The sequence below is a fragment of the Trichosurus vulpecula genome, chromosome 6 (genome assembly GCF_011100635.1).
Source record: "Trichosurus vulpecula isolate mTriVul1 chromosome 6, mTriVul1.pri, whole genome shotgun sequence".
Lineage (NCBI taxonomy): Eukaryota > Metazoa > Chordata > Mammalia > Diprotodontia > Phalangeridae > Trichosurus > Trichosurus vulpecula.
In genome coordinates, this window is record NC_050578.1 from 100,188,027 (window position 1) to 100,215,729 (window position 27,703).

At 39.6% G+C, this 27,703-nt stretch overlaps 1 protein-coding gene across 7 annotated transcripts in view; it reads right to left on the reverse strand.

Moving 5' to 3' along the window:
- Positions 1-27,703, reverse strand: part of TRIM2 (tripartite motif containing 2) — a 139,961-nt gene that overhangs the window by 33,553 nt on the left and 78,705 nt on the right. For all 7 annotated transcript variants that reach the window (XM_036762948.1, XM_036762950.1, XM_036762951.1 and 4 more), the window contains exons 3-6: positions 24,462-24,699; positions 6,006-6,157; positions 3,388-3,568; positions 989-1,712 (exon numbers count right to left, since the gene is read on the reverse strand). In XM_036762948.1, the coding sequence (XP_036618843.1) occupies positions 989-1,712; positions 3,388-3,568; positions 6,006-6,157; positions 24,462-24,699 (1,295 nt within the window). The remainder of the gene's footprint in view (positions 1-988; positions 1,713-3,387; positions 3,569-6,005; positions 6,158-24,461; positions 24,700-27,703) is intronic.

A 27,703-nucleotide genomic window follows, 5' to 3' on the forward strand; every position in this document is an offset into this window, starting at 1 on the left:
CCCCCCAATTTCCACCTTCTGCTGTGGAATGTAATTAAGTACTTGCTACTACAAAAGGCATGTCAATCAATTCTCCTACAGTTCCACTGTCAGACCAAAGCATTCTTCCTGGATGCTACTCCCCTATATTCTCTGTCTTCCACCATTAGAATCTAAATTCCTGGAGGGCAGGGACTATCTTGCTTTTGTATTTGGAGCACAGCATTTGGCAAATGATAAACATTTCATTTTCACTCACTCACGTAAGTATTAAGTTACAGAGCCAGAATTCAAACCCAGGTCTTCTGACTCCAAATCCATCTCTCTTTCAACGATACTGGGATGCCTGAATACTAAAATGTGTTTTCCAGTTACCAATGACAGATATAGCTGCATAGCTGAGAGCTGGGAGCTGATTATCCACACACTTTGCTTATTCTCTGTCTCCTACCTGCCTTTTAGTTAATTCTTTTTGGTCTTCTAACTGCAGGGTTTGAATGGGCATGAAACTCAAGATAGTCAACTTAGCTATCTGAAAGTTCTCATAAAAGATGAGTCAGACAGTGAGGCTGAAACTCACAAAACCTTGGGACTATCTGCCATTCAATTATCCATACCAATTCTATTCCTCTATAGCTACACATTGTATTTAAGACTCAATTCATTGAGGTGCAGAGCAAAGCAAAAAGCTAATTTTACCCAGATACACATTCAGTTCAATTCTCCAAAGTGTCTTGTTCAAGGTCACACTGGGCTAATTTTAAGAAGCCAAGTATATGAATGAAAAAGTCACATTCATTGTCCTCAAGAAGCCTAGGAAATATGATATACACACAAAACTACAGGAAACTTGATAATTCCACATAATCGGACAATCTTGTATAACATTTTTCAAGCAGGAAATTCTAACTTTTAATAAATCTTGCTTTTAATAAAACTTTTCAAGCTATCAGGAGACAAAGAGATTTTTCCCAAGGTCTGTATCAGTAAGCTTCCATGTTTTCCTTACCTACTCGAAAGATCAAATCATCTTCAATGGGATTCTCTTTTCTTTTTCCAGTGCTATACATGCTTGCAGGTCTTTTCACAGCTTTTTGTTTCACGTGACCACTTCCTGGGGACTTAACACGCCTCTTAACACCTTCAGTTGTGGGAGACACATCTGCTGAACGAATCACTTTGAGTTTAAATGGGCTGCCTCGAATGTGCTGGTCATAGAGTCTCAGGGAGAGGGTGAAATCTCCCTCCTTCTGGACAGTATACAAGAATTCATAAGTACCGTTTTTATTGTCAAGTATTTCTCCATCTGCCACACTGCCATCAGGGGTACTCAGTTCAGCAGTGATATAGGCATTTCCAGATTTGCACAGCTCCCCATCTTTGTCCTTAGTTGTTATAGTAACTGACATAGGCTGTCCAATCACAGTCTGCCTCAGGCCTTCGCCTGTAGCAACTGTCTCAGAGGCCACAGCATTGGTGGTTAAAATAGTCCCCAGGTTGTGAATAGATTTCTTAAGTCCTTCAGTCTCTACAATGAAATCCAGCTGATCATTTTCCCGGGGCTGCAAGGGGAAGTCTTGATCGGCAAGTTCATTGAGTTTCTCGCTCATCTGTTTTTTAACTAGCAAAACTTCCGTTTCGGTGCCATGGTTGAGGGCCTGAGCAGTAAAGTTGCTACAGCTTTTGATATTCTCCTGTCCCTCCAACAGAGTATCCAGTTGTGACTGAAGGACCTGGAGCAAAGCAAGACGCCCGCTTAGTGAAAGAATAACATTTGACCTTACAACTAGAAAACTCATTGCATTAACAGACAAGCAAAATGAGACTGGTCCAAGCAAGGCTGAGGAGAAGCAGGGGTGGGGAGAGCTGGGGTGCTTTGTGGTAGTGCCTTTGGCAGATTAAGGAGAAGGCTACAAACCTTGCTCATTGGATGGTTCTTACAATGTATTATATAGACAAATGGTTTTTAATTAACCTGTTGGGGGCAAATTCCACTTTCAATGAGAAACTGTCCATAGAATGATAAACTCAAAGATCGAGAGCTGGAAGGAACCTTAAAGGATACTTAGTACAATACCTTCATCTTACAGGTGAGGAAACAGGCCCAGGGAGAGTGACTTGTCCAAAGTCACATAGGCAAGTTTATTAGTAGCAAGATTTGAACAGAAAGAAATATTCCAACCTCCTTATACTTCCACTACCAGTTCTTCCCCTCTAAATTACCTTCCATTCATACTATCTATATTTTGGATGTACATAATTCTTTGCACATTGTCTCTCCTAATAGAATGAGAGATCCGTGAAAACAGAATTTGTGAGTTTTTGCCTTTCATTTGAACATCGGTGTTTAGCCCAGTGCCATAGACATAATAAATACTTAGTAGATGCTTGTTTTGGTATATTTGATATCTTCAAAAATCCTCAATGCTTCAGAATCCCTGACGGCATGCACCTCTCCTTCTCCCCTTTCCTTGCTCTTTGCCTATTTCAAAGGGCACTGGGTTTTGACGTGAGCAGGTGGGCACCTCACTATAAAGAGCTCAGCAAGTAAATGGATCCTCTTGACATCTGAAATATTCATCATTCTAGACCTTTCCTCTCAACACTGCAGAGAGCAAAACAAACAGAAAACACCAACAAAAACGCCTTTCTGGGCTAGAGACCCCACCTACTTTTATCCTCAGTTTTGTTCTTAGGCAAACTAGCACCCATGGAGATTGCTTATCTGAAGCTTATTTGTAGGGAATGGTGTAGGCGTTAGTGAGCAAACACTAAAGATGTGGCAGTCAGGCTTTAGAACTCTGATTAATGGAGTGACTACCAGGGGCTCTGAGGACTAAAAATGACTCACACTACCCACCTCCTGCCAAAGAGGTGACAGACTTAAAATCCTGAGTGAGACGTGAATATTTAAACATGGTGACTGTGGACACTTGTTTTGAAGGACTGAGTATTGACTGTGATGGTTTTGCTTTTAATTTTGTTTTCTTAATTGTTCCATTGTGAGGAGATAGTGAGAGGGAGAGGCTAAGTAAATGTTTGTAATAATAATTTTTTTTAAATGGCAGTTATTCATATATTAGAGTGACGTGTGTGTGTGTGTGTGTGTGTGTGTGTGTGTGTGTGTGTGTGTTAGGTGGGGAGAAAGGAGAAGGATAATTTACTGTAAAGTGGTGCTTAAGATTCTAGATCTTTACAGGTGCCTGTAGGGGAAAAACATCCCTGAGCACCCATCTGAAGAGTTTATGAAGCACACAAAGCACAGCATGACCTTTAGTACCCATTAGGGAATCTCTCTGTATTTCTGGATCCCAATCAAGCAAACTTCTGACCCACAGATAACATGCATTTACTTGAAAAACAAGAAAACAAACCTCATTTAAAAAAATCCAAGATCTCAGCACTTACTTTGTGTTTAAGGCCATAATTCACTTCCAGCTCCATGAGCAGTACGCTCTTGCGCACATTTAGAGTCTTCTGGAGCTCGTCGAAGGTGGAATGGATGTCATCTACAATGCTAGCCTTCTGGTTGGTTAACTGGTGGATGATTTCAGATATGAAATGAAGCGCAGAGTCTATCTCTGGGAGCCTGGGGAAGAAAATCATGACACATTACTATTTAGAACTCAAAACTGCAGCCTTTAAAAACATAGTTTTAACATTAGATTTTGAACTTCTTGTATCTCTAGCACTTGGAACAGCGAGTGGCACGTAGTAGTAGTAGGCAGCACCTAGTAGATGTTTATTGACCAACAGAACTAAACTGTAATGTTGCTAATTCTCCAAACATGATGCATAATCAGAAAATCACTTATGTCTTTCAGCATGACTGCACAGAAAGAGCTTTGTAAAGCTTACAGGCTATAGAAATGCAAGTTGTGATTTTTGGGGGTGTCGGGGATGAGTGGCTGGACCTGTGATTTTATTGACATAGGGAACTATCAGTGAGAAAACTCATTCTGTATCAGTCCTGAGCTCTAAAAGAAAGCAACCTGCATATAGTGAACAGCTCATACAAAAACAACACTGTAAAAACAAATGCCTTTGAAAGACTTACGAACATTGATCAATGCACTAACCAACTCCATTCTCAGAGGACCCATGAAGAATGATTGACAGGCGATGGACTCAGGATGCAGAATTAAACACACAGTTTTAGACATGGCCAATGTGGGAATTTGTTTTGCTTAAACACACCTATTTGTTATAAAGGTTTTATCCCTTCCTTCCTTCCTTTCTCTCCCTCCCTCCCTCCCTCCCTTCCTTCCTTCCTTCCCAGAGTTGGGAGGAGAGTGAGGGAAAGAAAATAAATATTTGCCAATTGAAAAAAAAATACAATTGAAACAGGTTTTCCCTTAAAAGAAGAAAGAAGAAAACTAGTTGCCCGGATGGGGATTTTTCTCTTCAGAATGTTTGCAAATAACGAACCCAGTAATTAACCCTGAGCTCACCAAACAGCAGTATTTCAGGGGTAAAATTCTATTACAATCAAAAGCATTATAAAGCAGAGGCCAAGTATGGCATAGTGGGGAAAGCCCTAGATTTTGACTCACAGGATCTGAGTTCAAATCTCAGCTCTGCTATTTCCTGTGTATGGTGACTTTCCATGAGTGCCTTACCTCTCTTGACTTCAGTTTCCATCTGTAAGTGATGGAGTTGGATCAGATATCTAAGGTTTCTTTTGGTTCTATTATGGGCTCATCTATCAACATGAAAGCCTCCTTGAATTGATAGATCTCTGTGTATTTTTCCTAAATTTCCAAATTCTTTTTCAGTATGAAATACTACTCTTTCCCCACTGTGTCTTTGCTTCACAAACCCAATTTTCCAACACTCTACATCTATTTATAGGACGATAGGCTCATAGGGACAGGTTAGGTGGTGCAGCGGATAGAGCACTTGGCTTGGAATCAGGAAGACTCATCTTCATGAGTTCAAATCCAGCCTCAGACACTTAATAGCTATGTGACTGTGGGCAAGTCACTTTACCCTGTTTGCCTCAGTTCCTCATCTGTAAAATGAGCTGGAGAAGGAAATGGCAAACTGCTCTAGTAACCCTTGCCAAGAAAACCTCAAACGGAGTCACGAAAAGAGTCAGACACGACTGAACAACAACAGCAAGGCTCACAGAACTAGAGCTGGAAGAGACTTCAGAAACCACCTAGTCCAACCTCCTCATTTTACAGTTGAAGACACTGAGACTCAGCGGGCTTACATGATTTACCAGGCAGTGTCAGAGGTGGGATTTGAACCCAGGTCCTCTGATTCTAGGGGCATGCATCATACCATCTTCCACCACTTTGATTTAAAAAATAAATGAGAGTCCGGCTGTCTTCCATCATCCTTTGCCTTTATGTTATTAGGGGCATTGTGCGATTTGTTCCTTTGGTCCTTCTGACTTCAACAATATGATTATATAGAGCTTTGATATTTACAAAGCACTTTTACAGGCATAATCTCCTTTTATCTTTACCTGTAAGGCTGGTACTATAGGTATTATGATACCCAAATTACAGATGAGGAAACTGAGGCAAGAGAGGTTTAGAGACTCACCCTAAACAAATAAACATGGGCAAAGCAGAACATAGCCTTATTTCATTTCACTCTGATGTCCCTAAAGTCCCAAAAGCCAGCAACAGTCGATGATGGGTGTCAGGTCGTCGCTTAAGAGAGGCTGAATCCTGACACAAATCTCTTAGTTCCTACGTGAGCACACCCCTCGATTGTACTCTGTATCCTTAAACATGCTGAATAAGTTTCATAGTAACACTGCTGTTCATTACACAACTCGACCTGAGGGCAACACAGAAGACCTGCCTCTAACACCTCTGAGTAGCTACAAAGCCCAGACCCATGGTTGTTCCATAAGCAGTAGTGAAAATGGATGCTGTAACACCAGTTCCTAGAGTGGTAACGTGACCCTCCTAACCTACTTTAGATGACAGTCAGGCTAAGATGGACGACTAGAGGAAACATCATCCTCATGGCAGTGAATCAGGAAGGAAAATTGAGATGCGTCTGCCTACCTTTTGTTGACAGCATCGAGCTGGACTTGAAGGGAAGCTTTGTGCTGCTCAACCACATCCTTGAGTGGGACGGTGGGGTGTTCTGCGTGCTCCCCTTCCGTGCATTCTCGACACATGGCAGTCTCGCAAGACTGGCAATAAAATTCCATCACCTAAGGGGCACAAGAGCGATTCCACATTTGACATAAGGACAGATAGCAGCATTTCTTTTCCTGTCTAGAATATTATATTTGCCTGAAAACAACAGCGATCACAATAATTAATAATAAGGAGCATAAAAAAACTGGACTTGGGAGTCAGGAAGACCTGAGTTCAAAACCCATCTCAGCCATTTACTAGCAGTCACCCTAGCCAATTTAATAATCCTGTCTGCCTCTGGTTCCTCATCTGTAAAATGGGGTTAATAATAGCAAGAATAATCTCACAGGATTGTTATGAGGATGGAATGAGATAACAAATATATAGCACTTTGTAAATCTTAAAGAACTATATAAATATTAGCTATTATAGTTACAATAGATGTTTTTGTTCAATTTATGATGTTTATATCATTAGTTTTATAATATCTATATTATGTTATTTTATATCAATATGTTATATAATATATAATTTACATATTTATAAATATATTTCACGCCTTTTATATAGTAAGCACTATATAAATTATTATTTAGTAGCTGCTTTGATCAGAGTTCTGCTGTCTTTTAGTGGAGCTTGCCTTTACATTCTTGTCAGCTCTATGCAAATTCTATCAATAATTGATATCTATATAGTGCTTTGAGGTTTCAAAGGGGTTTATGTACATTATATTTTCAATCTTTACAATGGCCCTTGGGAGGTAAATAATAACTTCTCTAATGCTTACTATGTGCCAGGCACTGTGCTAAGCCCTTTACAAGTGTTATCTCATTGGACCTTCTCAACAACCGTGGGTGAAAGTTAAGCAAACAACACTGATCCAGCAAATGGAGGGAGAGTCAGTTAAAAGGGCCAGTACATCCTAGGAATCATTGTCCTAAACTATTAAATCAGGCCAAGGTGGGTGACAAGAAACGACCTTAATTAGGTTAAAGGGTTCCTGCTCTAAGTCTGGTTACCATCTGAATCATTTTCCAGGAGCTCAGGGCTCTTTCTTAAAAGTAAAAGTTTAGCTATATTCCTCCCAGAAAGTAGTTAGGCCCAGGGGTGGGGGTGGGTGGGTGGTGAAGGGTTTAGTACAGGGCATTATTTGATTTGAAGTCTCATTCTGTACTAAGGTTTCTACATCCAGGTAAGTCTATGCTTACTGTCTCAGAGAGAGGGGAGGTGAAGGAAGGAGGGATAGAATTTGGAACTCAAAACTTTAACAAAAAAGTTTAAAATGTCTTGACATGTAATTGGGGGAAAAAATAAAATATTACCAAAAAAGGGCTTCAAATTTGAGAAATAATTACTTCTTAGTGACTCGAAGGCTAGCCTTCCGGCCACTAGGACATGCTGCCTCTCAATCTTTTTATATAGTATTTCCTAAATGTGAGTCTGTGGCTGGTAATTGTTGTTTATTCTTTGGAGTTAACTGGAAAGATACAAGATTACCAAGTATTGGATTGAGGTAAAATTCCATTACAATCATCTCCAAGATGTTGTTTCCTAAGGCCAGAATATTGTATTTTTTGCTGCTTAAAATGAGCCACAGACTGGGCTTTTAACACCATTTTTGGTTAGGTAGAAAGTTGATTACATGTTTTTATTCCTTGACAGACTTGAGGCTGGTACTGAGCAGCAGACATTCCCCTCCCCTCATTCCATTAAACAGAGTTTCGTTTGAATAACTCTCATTTGAAAATATTACCAGTGGTAGAAGAGTCCTGGCAGATTTGGATGGAACGGACAGGCGACAAAGATGCATCGGTACTTTTCACTGAGGTTTTGAAAAATGTCCTGTGTTAAACCTCTGTGCTCTCCCCCAGAGGCACCTCCTGGCTGCCTTCAAGACCATTTCCACCTGCATTCCCCACTGTCACCTCAAACTCAATATAGCCAAAATGGAGCCCGTAGTCTTTCTCCCTAAACTCATTCATCTATTTTATTTCAGTATTTTAGCCCTTTATCTGCCACTCATCTGACAGTTTCCCACGTTTAAACATTGGGATTATCTTTGATACCTGGTCCCTCATCTCTCCTACCTGAGCTACCACCAATTCCTGTCAATTTGACCTCAGTGACCTTGCTTATATTTACTCACACCTTTTCAGGGTCACTACTTCATTTCATCCCTTAAAGTACTACAGTAGCTTCTGCCAGGTTTCTGGCCACTGTTTCCCCCTTGAACTAATCCATCTTTCACACTGTTTCACTCTAAAATACACACTCTGCAAAGACGTCGATTCTCTTTTCAAAAATCTCAAGGTTTTCTACTGCCTAATGAATGAAGTTCGAACTTCTCTGCTTTGCAGTCAAAGTCCCCATAATCTGGCATCCTTATGTTTTTCCAGCCTTATCTAATCTTGATCCCTTCCATGCATCTCATGTTCTAGCTAAACTACTTATTACCCTTCAGACACACCCTTCATCTTCTGGCCTCAAGTGTCTGTGCCTTTGCTCACTGTCCTCTCTGCCTGTAATACTCTTCCTTTTCCTCTTCTCCATTTGCTGAATTCCTACTAATCCGTTCAGATCCAACTAAATTGCTTCTCCTCCATGAAGTCTTAACTCGTCCTTTTTGTAGCTACTGTTCTTTCCCTCTTGGACCTCAGAGAAAGCTTTGTCCTAGACACTTTTTTGGCGGGGGAAAGGCAAGGCAATTGGGATTAAGTGATTTGCCTGAGGTCACACAGCTAGTAAATGTGTCAAGTGTCTGAGGTGGGATTTGAACTCAGGTCCTCCTGACTCCAGGGCTGGTGCTCTACTCACTGTGCCACCTAGCTGTCCCTATCCTGGACACTTCTAATGGGCTTATCCTATTGTGTATTAAAGTTAGATATGTCTTATTGCTTGCCAGATTTTAAACTTCATGAGGTCAAGGATTATTTATAACCTAAACTTTATATTTCTCTCAAGCACAAAGCACTTACTCCTTAAGTGCTTAGTAAATCTTGAATCAACAATATTCACAATTTCTGATTTTTATGATACTTGATTTTTACTATTTTCATGTACTACTAAAAATGAGATTTTGCCTAGTTGAAAGCAAATTTTTCTACCATTCTGTATCAATTCATTTGCTAATGTGGTAAATAGATTGGTATTCCTTTCTTTCTGATCCATCCGCATGGGGTCCAGGAGGGATACAGGACATGGCAGCTTGTGGAAGAATGTGACATTTCCCATGAGGTGCTGGGTCTCAGGGAATTAATCACTGATTGAGCGAGAGCAAGAACCTACTTTGTCAAGGTGCTGACCTGCCCTGGCAGGTTCTGATTAAGTGATGAGAGAGAAGAACTGTTGGAAGAAGGAAGACATCAATGAGTATGAGACAGGCAACATGGAGGCTTAAGAAGAGCAGTGAGAAATGGAAATTTCCTGGATTGAAGCAGAACAAGTAGATCCTGGCTTTGGAAAAGCTTCACATTCCAATAGCAACAGTTTTTGAGTAGGGATGCCAAGGCTGTCCACACTGAAATCTTTAATCTCTTCTCCTATCTCCTCCTCTGAGACAAACACTGGCTATGAGACTCTGCCCAGTTTTCCCTTATGGGAGTTGGGAGTCTTTGATGGAAATGAACCCTAAATTATTCAGGAAAGAAGGGATGAGAGAAACTGTAGTCATAGGGAGTACAGGCTATGATTACTTTCTATTGTTTTGCTGTACATTTCCATCCCAAATAAGTGTTTTACATTTCAATTCCAACCGTTGGCCTTTGTTTTCCTAACCGAGGAGTCACTGAATGTATGAGAAATAAGCTAATTGGAGAAGATTTCAAGAGTTTTAGAATCTGAGAGGGGAAGAAATGAACCAGAAAGATCTATTTATGATTATTTTAAAATTATTCTTAACTAAAAAAAAATGAAAATTTTCATATGCCCAAAAAAGGAATGGAAAAAGAAAACATTATGTACAGCTTTTTTTTAGAAAAAAGTTATTAAGGAATATTGATACTCAATTCAGTATATTGGTTTCAAAGCTGTCTTGCTTGTGCGCTACCCCATAGAACCTCTTGATTCTTCATGGGATGTCTATGACACTCCAATTATCTGGGAGGAAGTAGGAGAATTGGGGGTAAGGAGGGACCCAGGAAAGGGTTAGAGTGGGGAACCTGTGGCCCTCTGGGTCCTCAGTGTAGCCCTTTGACAGAATTCAAATGTCACAAAACAAATCCTTTCATTAATGGGATTTGTTCTGTGAAATTTGGATTCAATCAAAGGGCCGAACTTGAGGACCCAGAGGAACCTGCCGTTCCCCACCCTGGTAGACCAACAATGGGTATCAATTTGAAGGTTGGTTAAGTACTGGGGGTGGTAATATATAGAACATGGGGCTGGTGATAGCACTTCAGGGAGGAAACATACCCTCCGGATACTGGCTACCTTTAGTACCCCAGATGCAGACTCTAGTTACCCCACCCTTGTTAAGTGCTATGTTGAGAACCCCAGGTTACAAATATTGCCTATGGGTCAGAAGGTGATTCAGAGCTTCACAGGAAACATTAATTTGGTGTCATTCCAAATAGAAGAGCAATTTCCTTCATTTGTTGTGGAAAATGGAGGAATCTAAAGCAGGCTAGGAGCAAGAGGAACCAGAGACTGTCTCATGCAAAGGTCTCTTGGCAATAGGTTGCAGGATGAATGCACTTGGCAGACTCCCAGGCTTTATTCCTGGCCCAAGCATCAAAGATACATTCTGCCTTCTGCAACACTGGAAAGAGTCTTTCCAAAAGCAAGACCTAAGGGTGCTGTTTCTTTTACAATCCAGTCAAATTCAGCACACCATCATCACTTACACTTCCATCTTCAAGCAAACTGATGCTATGCTGCTGGGATCCCAATGGAGCCACCAACTTCTAGATCAAAAATCAATAAAAGGAAGATTTCAAGCAAAGAAGGTAGTCAGCCCACCTCCCTCTGTTATTTGACAATGTTTCTTTATGTGGTAGCGAAAAACTAGAAAAGGGGGTGCCCATTAACTGAGGAATGCTGAATAAATTTTTGTATATGAACGTAATGCAGTATTGTGCTATAAGAAATTATAAATATGAAGAATTCTGAGAAACAAGGAAAACTTATATGGACTGATACAGAGTTGAGTAAGCAGAGGCAGAAGGATAAGATAGACAATAATAATGTACACAAAAATAACATTAAAAGGCTATCACAGAACGATCAATGTTGATGGCCAATCCTGGTCCCAAGAAACTGATCACACCTCTTTCATCTCAGTAGTGGGGGGCTTATGGATGAAGAATGTGTTATGCACTGTCAAACACAGTCGTCATGTCAGTTGGTTTTACTTAACTGTTTCTCTTCATTTCATGGAGAGTTCAATGGGGATGAGGTTTGAGGGGAACAAAAAGGATGTAAAAATCAAATAAAACTTTAACAAATATTGCTGGTGCCTGCTAGAGTCAAAAAGAAATCCTGTTCTCGCATTTGCATTATGTCATGTTCTGGTATCTGTGTACATAAATTATGATGATCTGATATTATAGAAAATTTTATATAGAAATAATTGAAGTACTTAATATTTAAAAATCACATGAGGGAGAGTACTGCTGTCTTAACCATTTTAGTTACTCTAAAAAATATTCATAACCCACATTTTTTTCAAGCAAAACAAAAAACAATATTGGAAGAAAGCAGGGTTTTCCCCCCACACACAATTTTCTCCTTTGTCTCTGCTTGGAGGACTTTTGAGAACATGTCACTAGCCAATGTAGTTCCTATGGGCCTGCCAACACTGGTTTGCCTCCAAAAGATGAACACATTATTTCCAGTTTGCTCATACCCAGCAATTGTAAAATGCCTTCATTCACAATTGTTCTGGCTCACAATAAGCCTGTGCTATCACTACCATGAGGGGACCCAGTTTGAAGATGGAGGTCAAAGTCACAGGAAATTAAAGAGCTCTCCCCTGACAGGTCACATGCGCTAGCAATGGGAAGCTGCTCCTCTGCTTCCTACCTCCCATAAAGCTAATAGGATTTCTGCCCATCACAGTGTGTGTGTGAGGTGGGGGCAGGGGGTAAGTTCTTTTACCTCATCCTTACTGCAACTAGGGAGGTAGAGGAAGAGATGTAAACTTGTCCACCTGTGTGCCTGGGCTATTGCCCAGACTCGATGGGGCATTTGGGGATGTGGCCACCATCCCACAGTATTTCATAAGTAGCTGATTCCTACACTTCTTGGCACTACAAAATGCTGTATAAATGCTAGCTACCATTTCTGTTGTTCTTAGCTAGCCTTTGTTTTTTGAGTTGTGGCTGCTAAAAGTGATATGGTTAATAGGACTGTGGGACAGACCTAGAGGCAGCAAGCCCTACTATAAGGAACAAATTGGGGGCTGCTAGGTGGTGCAGCAGATAGAGCACAGGCCCTGGAGTTAGGACCTCAGTTCAAATCCAGATTTAGACACTTACTAGCTGTGTGAGGCCTGGGCAAGTCACTTAACTCCTAAATGCCTCAAAAAAAAAAAAAAAGGAAGGAAGACCCAGTGAAAATAATCTAGACGTGTAAGGTGATAGGATAAAAGACTAGACAAGAGCCACGATCTGAATAGGGCCTTAGAATAAAAAAAACAAGTTTTCAGTTTTTTTTTCTTTTTCTAATTCATCTTCCACATAGTTGTCTAATAGATATTCTTACAATCCGAGTCTGACCATGTCAACCCCTTACTCAGACGTCCTCAGTGGGTCTTTGTTGCCTTGAGGTTAAAATATAGACTCTTCCATTTGACATTTAAAGCCTTTTACAATCCAGGCTCCAGTATACTATACATGACTTTCCTTCCTATATCCTATGGTCCAACCAAATTGGTTAGCTAGGTGGTCCCTGTACATGACATTCTATCTCTGATGTATGTTCTCCCTCTTCTCCCCTGCCCCACAGAATCTTAAGCTTCCTTCAAAGTCCAGCTCAGTTCCTACCTCCTATATGAAACCTTTCCTGATGTCTCCCCTGTAATTAGTGTTCTCTTGAAATGATTTTGCATATTTTGTATGCATTTTGTGTTTATTTATCAGTGTGCATGTTTGCACCTTACCTCTACCTCCTCTGTAGAATTCAAGGACCTTGAGAGCAAAGATTATTTTTTGTTTTTAATTTTCATTTCTTTATCTACATCCCCAGTGCCTACTACACTGCTTTGTATATGCTTGTTTGGTTGTTTTAGTCCTGTCCAACTCTTCATGACCTCATTTGGGGTTTTCTTGGCATAGATACTGGAGTGGTTTGTCATTTCCTTTTCCAGTTGATTTGACAGATGAAAAAACTGAGGCAAAAAGGGTTAAGTGATTTGCCTAAGGTCACGCAGCTAGTAAGTGTCTGAGGCCAGATTTGAACTCAGGAAGATAAGTCTTCCTGACTCCAGGCCCAGAAATCTATCTATTGGTCCACCTAGCTCCCCCTTGTATGTGCTTATTAAGTGTTTATTAGGACTTCTGGGTCATATGAACATCAAAATGGAAGACTAGACATTTTCTTTGATCCCCACAACCTTTCAAACCTCTCCAAAACAGAGGTTATATGCCAAAGATATAGCAACTTCAGCCATTTCCATGATCTAGGATACTCAGAATCCAAAAGAAAGTTTAAAAAAATCTTGAGCATCCTCTAACCCTCTTCTCATGTTACCAGCACTGAGGCTGTACTAGCAGATGCAAGAACCAGATGCACAGACTTACAGCAAAACCCTACCCTACATCCATCTCCTCTCTCTTTCCAGTGTCTGTGGAGACCCCAGCTCCAGGCTTCAGAGTCTGCTCTGCCATGACAGTCAGCCCAGTCAGGCAACCCTATAGTACCAGTGCTGCAAAGATCTGAACATCTGATGGCAGGCAATAGCTTCAGAGGGCAGTTCTCTGAACAGCCAGTGCTGGGTCAGAGAACTAAGAAACAAATGGAACGCAACAAGAAAAGAGGACAAGACACAGTGTGTGTGTGCATGAGTGCATGCGTATAAGGGGCTGTGCAGTGTACTGTTAATGTATTTTTACTTAATTTGAAGTTCTTTTCCATTAATAGGCCCATGTGACCTGCTTAAGTCACATGGAAGCCTAAGTCACATGTGGTGGCAGGAGCTTGCTGAACAGGTAGAGCAGGAAGGGTGAAGCAGAGCAAAGAGGAAGTGAGGTCAGAGCAGTGGGAGAGAGCAGAAGCAGGTAAGGAGGACAGCTAGGATTGTGAGTGTTTGTTTGTGGGAAGGCCCAAGCAGCGGGAAGGCTTTGGGATGGAGTTGCTCTCTGCAGTGATAATGTATATTAACTTCTTTGTTGCTATGATGGATTCAGTTTACTGGTGTTGGGGATTTGGTCTTCTGGTATCTGAATAAATGTTTTGCTTCTGTCTTCTATATGGAGAGTCTGTTACATTTTGTGATTCAGACCCACGCGGGCATATTCATAGTAATAGCAACCGACGTGAATATTGCCTTGCTAATACATGCAGCAATCCACTAAGCCAAAGGGAAAGAGCTCAGAATCCAGCTGGGATCAGTTTGACCTACCCAAAAGTCACGTAGGGCAGAGACCAAAGCCAGTGAACCTTAAATTGCCCAGAGTAGGAGGAGGCTGATATGCTTTGAGATCCAGCTTCCAAGGAAACCACCATCATCAGGGGGAAGAAAGTCAGAAAAAGACTGAAATTACCAAAGATTTCAGTAAGAAGAAAACTCAAAGACCTTGAACATAAACATAAATCAACAGAGAAAAAATTAACCACAGAAGGAAATGTGGTCTCCAGATCTAGTAAATGAGTTCAGGCAACTATGAATAAATACTGTGAAATGAAGGAAAATGATGCAACACTTTAATGAGACAGAGGACCCTGTGGAATCTGAGGAGAATACAGAACCACAACATACTTCCTAAGTGGTTCAAAAGAGAAATGAGAATTACAAGAATAGAATTTGTAGCCTGCACAGCAAAAATGATGGGCAGAATAGAAAAACTGGAATCTGCAATGACGAACCTCACCAAAGAAATAAAAGAGACAACAACAGACTGGGAATATAAATACACAGAAGAGGATAACCTAGAAGGAGCAATAAACAATGATATTAAGAGAAAATATTCTTATATAAGCAAAACAGGCAGATATTGAAGACAGTATATGTAGAGACAATCTGAGGATCATAGGTCTCCCAGACCATGATAGAACAAAAAAAAAATTCTCAAAACCATACTACAGAAAACAACAACAAAATGTAATATTGTTGTTGTTCAGTTGTTTTAGTTGTACCCAGCTCTTTGTTTCAAATGCAAAGATACTGGAGTCATTTGCCATTTCCTTCTCTAGAACATTTTATAGATGAGGAACGGAGGCAAACAAAGTCAAGTGGCCAGGGTCACACAGCTGGTAAGCGTCTGAGGATGAACTTGAACTCTGGTCTTCCTGCCTCCACCCCAAGAGTTTTATCCACTGTATCACCCGGCTGTAAGAACTTCCCAGAACTTCTGAGCATAGAAAATGAAATATTTGAAAGAGTTCATAGATCACGCCCCACAAAAATGCTCACTGATCATAATTATTGTAGTTAGAAAAAAAAATCCTCCTCCTATCCAGCTCCTGAGAATTATTTCAGCACCTACTGTCTTTCCTTAGCCTGTTAGAATTTACTTTGACACAAATATTGCATTTCTGAAAGCAGAGAAGTAGACCTAGACAGTTCCACTAGGGTGAGGGAATGCAAACCCAAGTCCTCTGACTCTAAATTCAGTCTTTCTGCAAAAGTTACTAAAACAGACCTCTAAAATTAGTTCTAGAGGCTGGTAATGGGTTATTTTAAGTGAGTTACCCATTTTTCTTTTGTCTTTGTAGTCCTAGGGACTTCACACATATTAGGCAATTTAACAAATGCTTATTGGATTAGATTACACAATTTAATTTCTTTGTTGGCCAGAGACTCAAGCAACTTACCTTCTTTGGTGGTCTGAAACTCAAACAAGCAAAGATGTGTATAAAAGATCATCTGCATCCCTTGGTTGGCTTGTGAGGCACAGAGCTAACTAAGAAAGAACATGGCTGCCCCGTGGGCGGAGAACCCTTTTGGTCTATGTGTTCCTGCCGGGATAGGATTCTCATTTTTCTGCTTTTTATTCAGGCTGTGTACCAAGATAGTTTAATTAGAAGCCAGATAGCATCAGAGCACTTCAAATGGATGATGGGCTCTGGTCCCCGCATCCTAATCTGTATCAAGCAGCCTCCTGGTGTATTGTGAATGGCCCTGTTTTATTAACTTTCAGACTCCTGAATTGTCTTTAGTGATTTACCCTGGCAATTAGCTGCAGCGATTGAGTTATCTGTGATGCAGCAGGGCAGATCTATTTCCATGTGGGTATATATATATGGAAGCCAGCTGCCTAGGAACCACAGTGGCCCCCAGCTGCTTTCCTCAAGGAAACAACAAGAGAACTCAAATCATATGCTACTAATTTTTCAAAGGCTCTTGGTGGAATATAAAATTTTACAATGTGAAGAACCCCAGCACTCAAAAGACTTAATGTGGCTTAACAAAGACTGGGTTTATTTTTCTCTTGGGGAAGATCTTCTGTACTTCAGAGAGGTCTAAACTATTCAGACTGAGGCAGCTGGGACAGTGATAATGATGGCATACAATTTCTGGCATAAATAAGAAAATAATAAAATAAATGCTCATTTTAAAAGATGTTTTTAACTCAGCTGAAATTGAAACCTCTCAACCTCTTCATAAAATGGCAAATAAGCTAAGGGTTCAAGGCTTGGGGCTAACTCTGGGGACCTGTCATTTCCAGGATCATCCCTCCCTCCCTCCTGTAGCTTAATTGGGCTTCAGGATCTAGCAGAACACCTCTTTTCAATTCTATCTTTTCCTCCCCCTCACCCCATTCTGCCCTCTCTTCCCTAGAGAACCCAAGAAATAGATGAAGGCTATCGATATTAGCCATTCTTACATTGTTGTGGTAACTTGAAAATTAAGCTATAGAAATTTTTACTCTTCCTAAATTCCACTAGTCTTTTCCACACTAATAGAAATTGTGGTATAGGAGAAAAGCCACTGCACTTGGAGTCATGAGACCTGGGTTCAAATTCCAGCTGTTATACATACTAGCTGTGGGGGGACCATATGCAAGTCACTTGTCTCTCTAATCTCAATTTCTTCATCTGTAAAGTGGGTGGAATAATGCTTGCCTTACCAACTCAAAGGTTTAATTGTGAGGTCTCTTCGAGTTTTAACATTCTGTCAATTTGTGCATACCAATAACAGCTATTATAAAATTATGGTGATATTAAAACAACCATAGGTGTAATATATAGTACATACAATATTATACATCATAGACATACATGTATATATGTATATACCTATCCATGTGGATTTATGCATATATATACATGCATAGATACACATACAGTATAATTATATATATATATACATATACACACATACGGTCTAATTACACATATATACATGTATATATGTATGTGCATGGGTGCATGCATGTATATGTGTATATAGAGAGACAGACAGATAGTACTTACGCACCCTCTGAGTTTTAGGATAAAATGAAAGCTCCTCAGTTTGACATGTAAAGCCTTCACAGTCGGATTTCATTCTATCCTTCCAGATTTATCTCACACTAACCTCCCTCACACTGTCAGCTTTTTAGGCACACTAGCCTATTTCTTTTTTCCCCATAAACAATCTGTCATCTTCTGATTCCATGTTTGGAATGCTCTCTTCACTTCTTAGAATCCCAGGCTCCATTCAAGGATCAGGATCACCCTTCCCTCCCCAATGATTTCAGCCTGTAGGGCCCCTTGCAGCTCTAGAGCTGGCAACTGATATAGGAAGTACTGAATAAATGCTGATTGAATCATACCAAATTGTCGAATATCGCAAAGAAAGAGAGAGAAAAGAGAAACTTGGTCAGAAACCTTTGAAGTGTATAGAAAAGCATGTGTGTATTTTTTTAAAAAAGCAATAACTTCTAATTACTCAAAGATGTTGGCTCAGGAATCGCAAACTTTTTTTCTGCTAAATGAGATGGGACTTGAGGGAGTAGGTCATAGATTTTTCTGCCCTCTGGCTTGCTGCCTGGATTCAATTTAACCTTCTCTAGTCCTTATAAATTCTGTGTACTTCCTGGTGTTTTCTTTTAACTCCATCAACCCCCTGTTTGTAAATGTTTGCCACCTTCTCTCCATTACTAGGTGTATGTTTATCACCACCCACTCCTTCTGCTGAAGTGGTTTTATTGGCATTGGATAAATTTTAAGATTTCTTTTATATAAAACAGACACATATTGCTACTAGCTTCTATGTACTTCTCAGAAACTCTCAACTGGAATCATAATGCGTTTGAAATTGGCAACGCCCTATAGGACAAAAACAGTGTATATTAATCTAGTCCTGTGAGGCTTACAAAGTACTTTTGTTAGAACAGTAAGAGGCAGGTGGTACTTTCATTCTCATTCTAAAAAGTGGAGAGAGAAAAAAGGGCAAGGGCAGCTACAAGTTACTGTTATTTAGATTTTTACACTGGCCCTGGAGTCAGGAAGACTCATCTTCATGAGTTCAAATCACTGGGCAAGTCACTTAACCCCACTTGTCTCAGTTTCAGAACTGGAGAAGAACATGGCAAACCACTCTACTATCTTTGTCAACAAAAAACCCAAAGGGGTCACAGAGAGACAGACACAAAACAAGAACAATTATACAAAATAATTATGGTCACCTGGTCTCTTTTAGCTCTAAATCTATGATTCAATGGTAGTGTGTGGACTGTGTGAGTCCAAAGTCTTTGGGGAGTGGGGTGGGCTACAAAAGTCATTATTAAAGTCCATTAAAGTCCTTTTACAATACTTTGTCATGGTGACTAGGTGGCGAAGTAGATACGACACTGGGACTAGAATCAGGAAGAACTGAGTTCAAATCCAGCCTCAGATACTGACTACTTCCAATTGTACCTATGTGACCCTGGACAAGTCATCTTGCCCCTCTGTCTGCTTCAGTCTCCTCTAATGTAAAATTGGAATAAAATTAGCACCTACCTCCTGGGTTGTTGTGTGGATCAAATGAGATAATATTTGTAAAGGTCTTAGCACAATGCCTGACATATAGAAGGTACTTAATGAATGTGTGTTTCTTTCCCTTTCCCCTTCATCATAATGTGGAGTTGACCATGGGTTCTTTAAGGTTGAGGTTCTGTCAACATCAACATCATTCTCATAATTACTAGCATGTTATCTCATGAGATCCTTACAACAACCTCAAGGGGTGAGGAAATTGAAGACGAGATGTTACATGATTTGCCCAGGCTCTCATAGCTAGTAGACGTTTGAGGCAGGATTTGAACTCAGATCTTTTTGACTCCAGGTCCAATACTCTATCCATTGGGCCACCTAGTGATCACAACCTAGAAAGGCATTGAGAATGGGAAGTGATGAATTGTGTCCAAACGGGCAGAAAGGTTTGTCAACAAAGAGGTAACCACCATATAATGAGGGAGTTTGGGGGGGAGGGGAGAGTTTAGGGGTAGGCTCATTAAAAATGGTCTTCGAAAGGATGGAGAAGTTATAATCTGTACCAGTAGAAGAAATAACTACCCTGGTATCACCTATCCTTTTGACGTTGAACAGACTTGTCCTAATATCCTTGAGATCAGTATCACTGGGCCAAATGTTCTAGCCCTTCGCAGTTGTCCATTTTCCCACTTAAAAGAAATAGCAATGGAACTATTCTCTGAAAGGTACTAGAGATCCACAATCCAATTCAGATAATTTCAACCAACATTTTTGTGTCTTTTATCATTATTTATAATGGAGAAACAATAGAAGCCTTAAAAAAAGATCAGAGATGAACCAAGGATATCTATTGTTGCTATTGTGTTATCTGGTTCTGAAAATACTGCCTACAGACATAAAGTATGAAATCATGGGTATTCACACACAGCACAGGCAAACAAGACACAAAAGTCTCTCTCTGTGCAAAAGATATGTGGATTTACTGAGATTATAGTTAATAACAAAAATTAATCGAAACAGTTAATAATTTCAGTTGAATAGGACAGAAAACAAACCTACATAAATCATCGGTCTTTCCTTATATTGCTAATAAAACCTAGCCATGTGAGACAGAAAAATAATTTCCCTTCAAGTTAATTGTAAAATTCATTTTTAAAAATTGGCAGGGATAGGGGGGAGAGTGGGGTGTCAGTCCATGAAGATACACCTAGGAGATGTGAATAAACTACAAAACATTCTTTGAAGCAATAGAGGACTTAAATAATCGGAGACCTTTTCATTGGTCAGAGGCAACATGGCCCAGTAGATGGAGAACTAGTAAGACCTGAGTTCAGGTACTGCCTTTGATGCCTACTAGATCTGTTAATCTGGTAAGCTGCTTAACCCCTTATTGCTCTAGGCAATTCCCTATAACTCTAAGTTGTAGGGGAGATAACAACCTGCTTTGGTAGAGAAACCATAATTCAAAGCCTTACCCCATCCCTATTAACTGCTTATGATTCAGTGATGCCAGTATAACAAAATGACCATGCTCTCTAATTTACAGATTGAGTGCTATGCCACCAACTACCAAGGTGGTATTTTGTAGAACTAAAAACATACAACAAAATTTATCTGGATAAACAAAAGGTTAAGAATCTTAAGGGAAATAATGAAAAATAAAAGCATGGCTAAAGGGAGCCTGACACTATCGGATCTCAAGATATACTATTTTGTAGTAATCATTAAAGCTATTTGATAATGGCTAAAAACAGAAAAGTGGATAAGTGGAAGAGACTGGATAAGCCAGACTCAGAAACAATCAAACATAGGAATCTAGTGGATGGGAAACCCAAGGAAACTAACTACTGAAGTAATGACTCCCTATTCAACAAATATTGCTTGGAAATTTAGAAAAGCTTGGCAGAAATTAAATTTAGACTAACTTCATACATCATATACCACATTAATTGCCAAATGAATCCACAACCTAAAAATAAAAAGGTATATAGAAAAAGTTAGATGAGAATGGAAGGAGGTACCTTGTTCAAATGACTAGGAAAAGAATTGTTGACTAAACTATGGTCAGAGGTAATCATAAAAGGTAGAAGAGACAATTGAATAGATAAAATTTAAAAGCTTTTGCATGCACAAAATTAATGTAGCTAAAATTAGAAGAGAGGCAGTTGACTAGGAACAATTTTCTTAGCAAATATCTTCGATGAAGGTTTGATATACAAGATATGTAGGGAATTGCTACAAACATATAAGAACAAGAGTCATTCTTAAATCAATAAATGGTCAAAGATTATGAACAGGAAATTTTCAAAAGAAGAAATGTAAGCTATCAAGAATCATAGGAATGAAGTTTTCAATTTACTAATTCGAGGAAAAATGTGGATTGGGACAACTCTAAGGTTTCACTTCATACTCCTAAATTTGGCAAAAATGAGTTCAAAAAACCTGAAACCCCTAGGAGGGAAAAATAAAGATGGAAATGCCCCATATATACAAAAATACTTATAACAATCCTTTCATAGTAGCAAAGAACTGGAAGTAAAGTGGGCACTCTCTGATTAGAGATGGCTAGATAAATTTAGGCAGAAGAATGGAACGACATAATGTAGGAAAGGAAGAAACTAAAGAATTCAGAGAGATCTGGGAAGATATATATGAATTAATGTAGGGTGAAGTGAGAAGAACCAGAAGAACAATTTACATACTGACCATGATAATGTAGGGGCAGCTAGGTGGCCCATCAGGTAGAGCACCAGGCTTGCAGTCAGAAAGACTCATCTTCCTGCATTCAAATCTGGCCTTAGACATTTCCTAGCTATGTGACCTTGGGCAAGTCACTATTTGCCTCGGTTTCTTCATCTGTAAAATGAGCTAGAGAAGGAAATGGCAAAAGCACTCCAGTACCTTTGCCAAGAAAATCCCAAATGGGGTCATGAAGAGTTGGACGTTATTGAAAATGACTAATAAAAAACCAAACGTAATAATGTAAAAGAAAATAGCACTGAAAGACCTCAAAACTCTGATGAATATAAAGACCAATTATGACAACGGAATATTAACAAGGAAGTAAGATTCCCCCACCTCTCAGCAGAATGGTGGCTGACTACAAATGCAGAATGAGGTATACTTTTTCAGATACAATCAATGGATTGATTTGTTTCGTATGGCTGGTACAAGCAATGGTTGGACAGTTAGGTGGCACAGTGAATATAGTATTGGGATTGGAATCAAGAAGATTCATCCTCATGAGTTCAAATTCAGCTTTGGGTACTTCCTAGATGTGTGATCCTGGGCAAGTCACTTAACCTTGTATGCCTCAGTTTCCTCTTCTGTAAAATGAGCTGGAGAAGGAAACAGCAAACCACTAGGTGAGGTATCATTGCCAAGCCAATCTCAAATGGGGTCACAAAGAGTCAGATATGACTGAAAACAACTAAACAACAACTATAAGCAAAGGTCCTTTTTTTTTAGTGGAACTCACCAAGGGAAGTCACACTGACATAAAAAAGAAAAAAGTCAATGCAACATCTAAGAGGAAAAAGGGGGCTTAAAAAGCCTTTTATACAGTGAAGGAGCCCTCAGATGTGTGCCCTCAAGTATTAATCAAAAAGAATGTGAAACATGAGAGGGACATGAGTCAAACCTCTCAACATTAAAAAAGTAATATGATGTATTAGAAAGAACTCTGGAATTAGAGGACCAGGGTTCAAATTCTACCTCTTCTTACTATGTGACCCTGGGCAAGTCAATTAACTATCCTAGGCCTCAGTTTCCTCATTATAAAGTAAGAAGGTTGGATTAAATGGCATCTGTAGACTCTTTCTAGTTCTTGATTTATGACACTGAAGTCTTGCATATCAACTTGGCCACTGTGTGGATGACAGATTAGAGGAAGCAGATACTGCAGGTGACATGCATGCATACACACACACACACATATATTCAATGTAAATCCAAATTGTGAAGTATCATCCTTTGTATTATGACCTCCTTAATTTATATAAAGTCATTTGTGCCTATCAGTAAGAGAAAACATGTTTGAATTTCGATCTTGAATTTCTTAACAAGAGCCTGGATATTTTCCAATAGTGACATTTGTAGTCAGACATATGGGCCCTTAAGCGAACGCACAATTATCCTTTACAGCAGAAATGCAGAATACCAATGTGCTAATTGTGGTTTCTGGTTTGTGGATTTTAGCACCTCTTCAGTCTGGCATCTGATCTGAATCTGGAACTCAACGAGCCATCTCACATCTCAGTGCATTTGGGTAACCCTTCCCCTCATCCCTAGTCTGGACTCCTCATCTCTGTCAGAATCTTGATTTTCTTTCAAGAAAAGCAGATGCCATTGACTCCCTAAAGCCTACTCTGATCCTTCCAACTGAAAGTGATCTCTCTTTACTTAAATATTTCTCTAATATTTTGGATCTCTTCTTTGTCCCTATCATACTCTATTTGTATGTAGTTCATATTTTCCCGAATGGATTAAAAATTTCATGACAGCAATGTAAGAGTAATTCTTCCTCAGTATTCCCAGCACCAAGGACAGTGACTTGCTCAAAACAGAGATTTTAATAACTTGTTTCATCTCCAGCCACAATTCACTCACTCTCTACACACACACACACACACACTCATGCACACACACACACGCCTGCATGCCAAAATAGATACAGCTTATAGATAACTACTAGTCTATTCATCAGGGGTTAAGTGGATTTTTGCTAAATGAATCTTTCTTTATTTTACTGTGTGAAGTACTTTCTAAAGAAGAGTTGATAAGATTTTCCATGAGATGACAAATTTATTTCCCATTTCACCCTACACTCACAAGCCAGGTTGATAAACAGTTTCCTTTTAAAAAGAGAGTTGAGATAATTTATGAAAAGCAAACCTAAAATATTATATAAATGTTATCTAAAATAATAATAATAATATCATTATGTTAGTATATGAAAGTGCCTTGAGAAGCAACATGGTACCTTGTATAGAGACCTCACCTTTAAGTAAAGGTCTAAATCGAGTTCTGCTTCTGACACTCATTAGCTACGTGACTATGGGAAAGTCACTTCACCTCTCAATGTTCTAGGAAATTCTCTAGGTAAGGTACTGGTCTGGATCAGATGGAGGGTGTTCTTCTCTGCCCGCCCCCACCTCTGCTCCCACTGAAGAGATCACAGGTCTTAAACAACAACTTATATACAATAGGTGCTTAATACAGTTTGTTGAATTGAGCTGTGTGTCATTTTATGTGTAAGTGCACTATATCATTTTCTACCCTAACCAAAAGAAAGATTCTTTCTTTGACCCCCATCTCACTTACATTTCCATCGTGGTTTGGACAAGAAAGAGGTTTTCCTGCAGCCACAGCTGTGACTGTCTCCAGGATGGAAGACTCCTCAGTATTGCTGCCTGGCGTTCGCTGCAGCACATCCATCAGGTTTGTGATGAAGAAGTTGTTCTGGAGTGCTGAAACCCCTTTCTCTGGCAAGATGGAGGTCTGGCGGCACACGGGGCAAGACAGTGTTAAACTGTGTGCTGGGATGTAGTTCTGCAAACACCTATTAGAGAAAAAAAATAACCACAGAGGAAAGTCAGCATGACAATATGAACCTAAGTGAACTTAGGGGAATGTAGGGATATATAACCACATATATGGTTATGTACAATACACATATATACATATATAATACATATATGTACATATATACACATGCATTCATCTTTTTAAAAGTACTTCATAGATACTTTTTATAATTAACCTTATATTAATAAGGTTATATTAGTAACATTAATATAAGGTTATATTAATAATAAGAAAGGGAAGAGGACAGAAGGGAATAAGCATTTCTCTAACAGCCCTTAGTCATTGAATGGGCAATGCCTTAGACAAACTGAGACCTTAATTTTGAAAGGCCAAGGTCATCCACTGAATCCTTGGCCATTGCCAGTCATCTCAATTTTTGTCTTGCCGCTGGACTTCTATGAGTGGAGGGGTGCGGCTGAGGACTTGTGCAGCTCTGCCTCACTTAGATCTGATCATGCCCAAGTCAAGACATCATCCTTGTGAGGTCACTGGTCCTCTTTGTGAAAGAATGAAGAATGACCATTGTATGCCAGGCACTGTGCTAAGGGCTTTTATAAATATTATCTCATTTGACTGTCAAAACAACTCTGGGAGGTAGGTGCTGTTATTATCCCCATGTCAGACATGAGGAAATGGATTCAAGTGGCTTGCTTGGGGTCACACAGCTAGTAAGTGTCTGAAGTCCGATTTGAACTCTGGTCTTCCTGATTCCAGGCACACTGCTTTCTCTACTATGCTGCCAGCTACCTCCCACAGCAGCTCACAATTACATAAGCCCTTGAATATTTGCAAAGTAATAAATAGATATACACACATATATGTTATATCTTTCTCTCTCTCCCTACATATACATGTATATGTGTGTGTGTGTGTGTGTGTCTATACGCACACACACACACATATTTGTTGTGAAGGTCAAATGAGGTACACATACACATACACACACCTCATTTGATCTTTGGCAGAGATTTGTGAGGGAGGCACTATTAATAAAAGCAGTAATGATAATATTTTTATTGATTTACAAAAAGTAGCTATTTTATCAAGCACTTACCTTACAGGCTTGTTGTGAAGACCAAATAAGATACTGTTTACAAAGAGCACTTAGCACAGTGTCTGGCATATAGTAGATTTTATCTAAGTGCTTATTCCTTTCCCTTTCCTTTATCTACATATGCAGTAGTCTATACAAATATAAACAAATAATAGGAAGAGAGGCCTAGGACCACTTCTGCTTAAACCCTACCAAAAAAAGGTTAATTGGCAAAGCACTTGACATACATGATCATTTGAGCCTCTCAACAGTCATATGAGATAGGTATTATCATGCCCACCCTTACAGATCAGAAAACTCAGGTTTCAATGGGGGAAATGACTTTCTCAGGAATACACAGATAATAATTGGCCAAGACATGATTTGAACCCAGGTTGTTCTGACTCCAAGAGCAGCACTTGGTCCATTTCCTAATGCTGATTCATCGGTTCTAGAAACTAAAGAGATTCCTATTTGAGTTGAGAGGCAACCAGCATAAGCCATTATAATGCTGGACTTGGCCGTATACCCCACGGGCTAGAATTCTGACTCACACACTAACTAGCTGTACAATCATGGGCAAGCCGTAACCTCTCTGAGCCTCAGCTTTGTCAGACACAACATGAGGCTGGTAATATGTGCCCTACCTACCTGTGAGGAAACAACAGTAAGTACCATAGAAGTTAGAGTTTTTAGCAGCACTTTGGTTGACCAGGCAAAAGAGTAAAATCCTCAAGGGTAAGAAGTATATTGAATTCACTATCCCTCAAGTAGAATGTAAACCCCTTGATGGCAAAGACTGTTTTCATTTTATTGTTTTCTATCCCCAACATACAAGACTGTACTTGGTACACAGCAGGCATTTAACAAGTGCTTGTTGACTTGAATTAATTACACTTCTTTTACATCCCTCCACGGTGCCTAACACATTGCTTCACACAAAGCAGGCATGAGAGGGGAATAAGGCAATGGGATAGTTGGTCAGTGGTTGGACAACATAATTTACGGTTTAAGAGGAGGATTGGTTCTCCTTCCGTAACTCACCAACACAACCTTCTACAAATGATATGGGTAAGGTCAAGTCCAAGTTCACCTTGAGGTAGGAAACAGAAGAGATGGCTACCCAGGCAGCAATCCGCCCACCAAATTCTTTACAGAACATAATGTCCCTTCCAAACAAATGAAGCCATGCCTTTTAAATTTTTTAATAAATAAAATTGACATCAATTTAAAATAAATCCGCTTAAGAACACCAGTTTTCATGTGGTGGAAAAAATGAAATTTACATGATAACTATTACATAGTTAAAAGCAATAGCTAGTTGTACATAATAGATTTGCAGTTTCATGTGCAACCATCTTTTTTTTTTAATCATACTGTGTCATGGAAATGCTTGTTTTATTCCATAAATTAAAATTTAAATGAACAAAAATTTTGAAAAAAAAAGTCCATTCATCTAATGTTTATTAAGCACTTCTTAGGCACCAGGCACTGAGGATACAAAGAGAGAAAGCAGTCCCTGCCTTCAATGAGCTTGTATTCTAGGGATTAATATTTAAAGTTCAATGGTTTACTTCCCCAAACCTCAGAAGCTAAGACAAGGCACCTACAAATAGAGCAGGCAGAGGAAAGAGCTAAGGACACCCTGAAGTATCCTACCACCCAGCTGGGAGACAGAAGAATGCAAACAGCCAAGGAGGGAGCCGGAGGGAGGCCACATTTGAGCACATGGTTCTGGCGAGTTCTGACACACATCCCAAACACTGTGAACCTATTTAGATAGCAGTTGCAAATAACAAAACTAGCTTTCCATGTGTGTTTTGTGAGAAGACTCTCTCAGGACAGAGTTTTTCCACCAGACCCATATGTAGACATGGAAATGACAGTCAGTGGAGTTGGGGAATCAGTGTGGTTCAAAGGAGAAAACACTGGCTTTGAAGGTAGA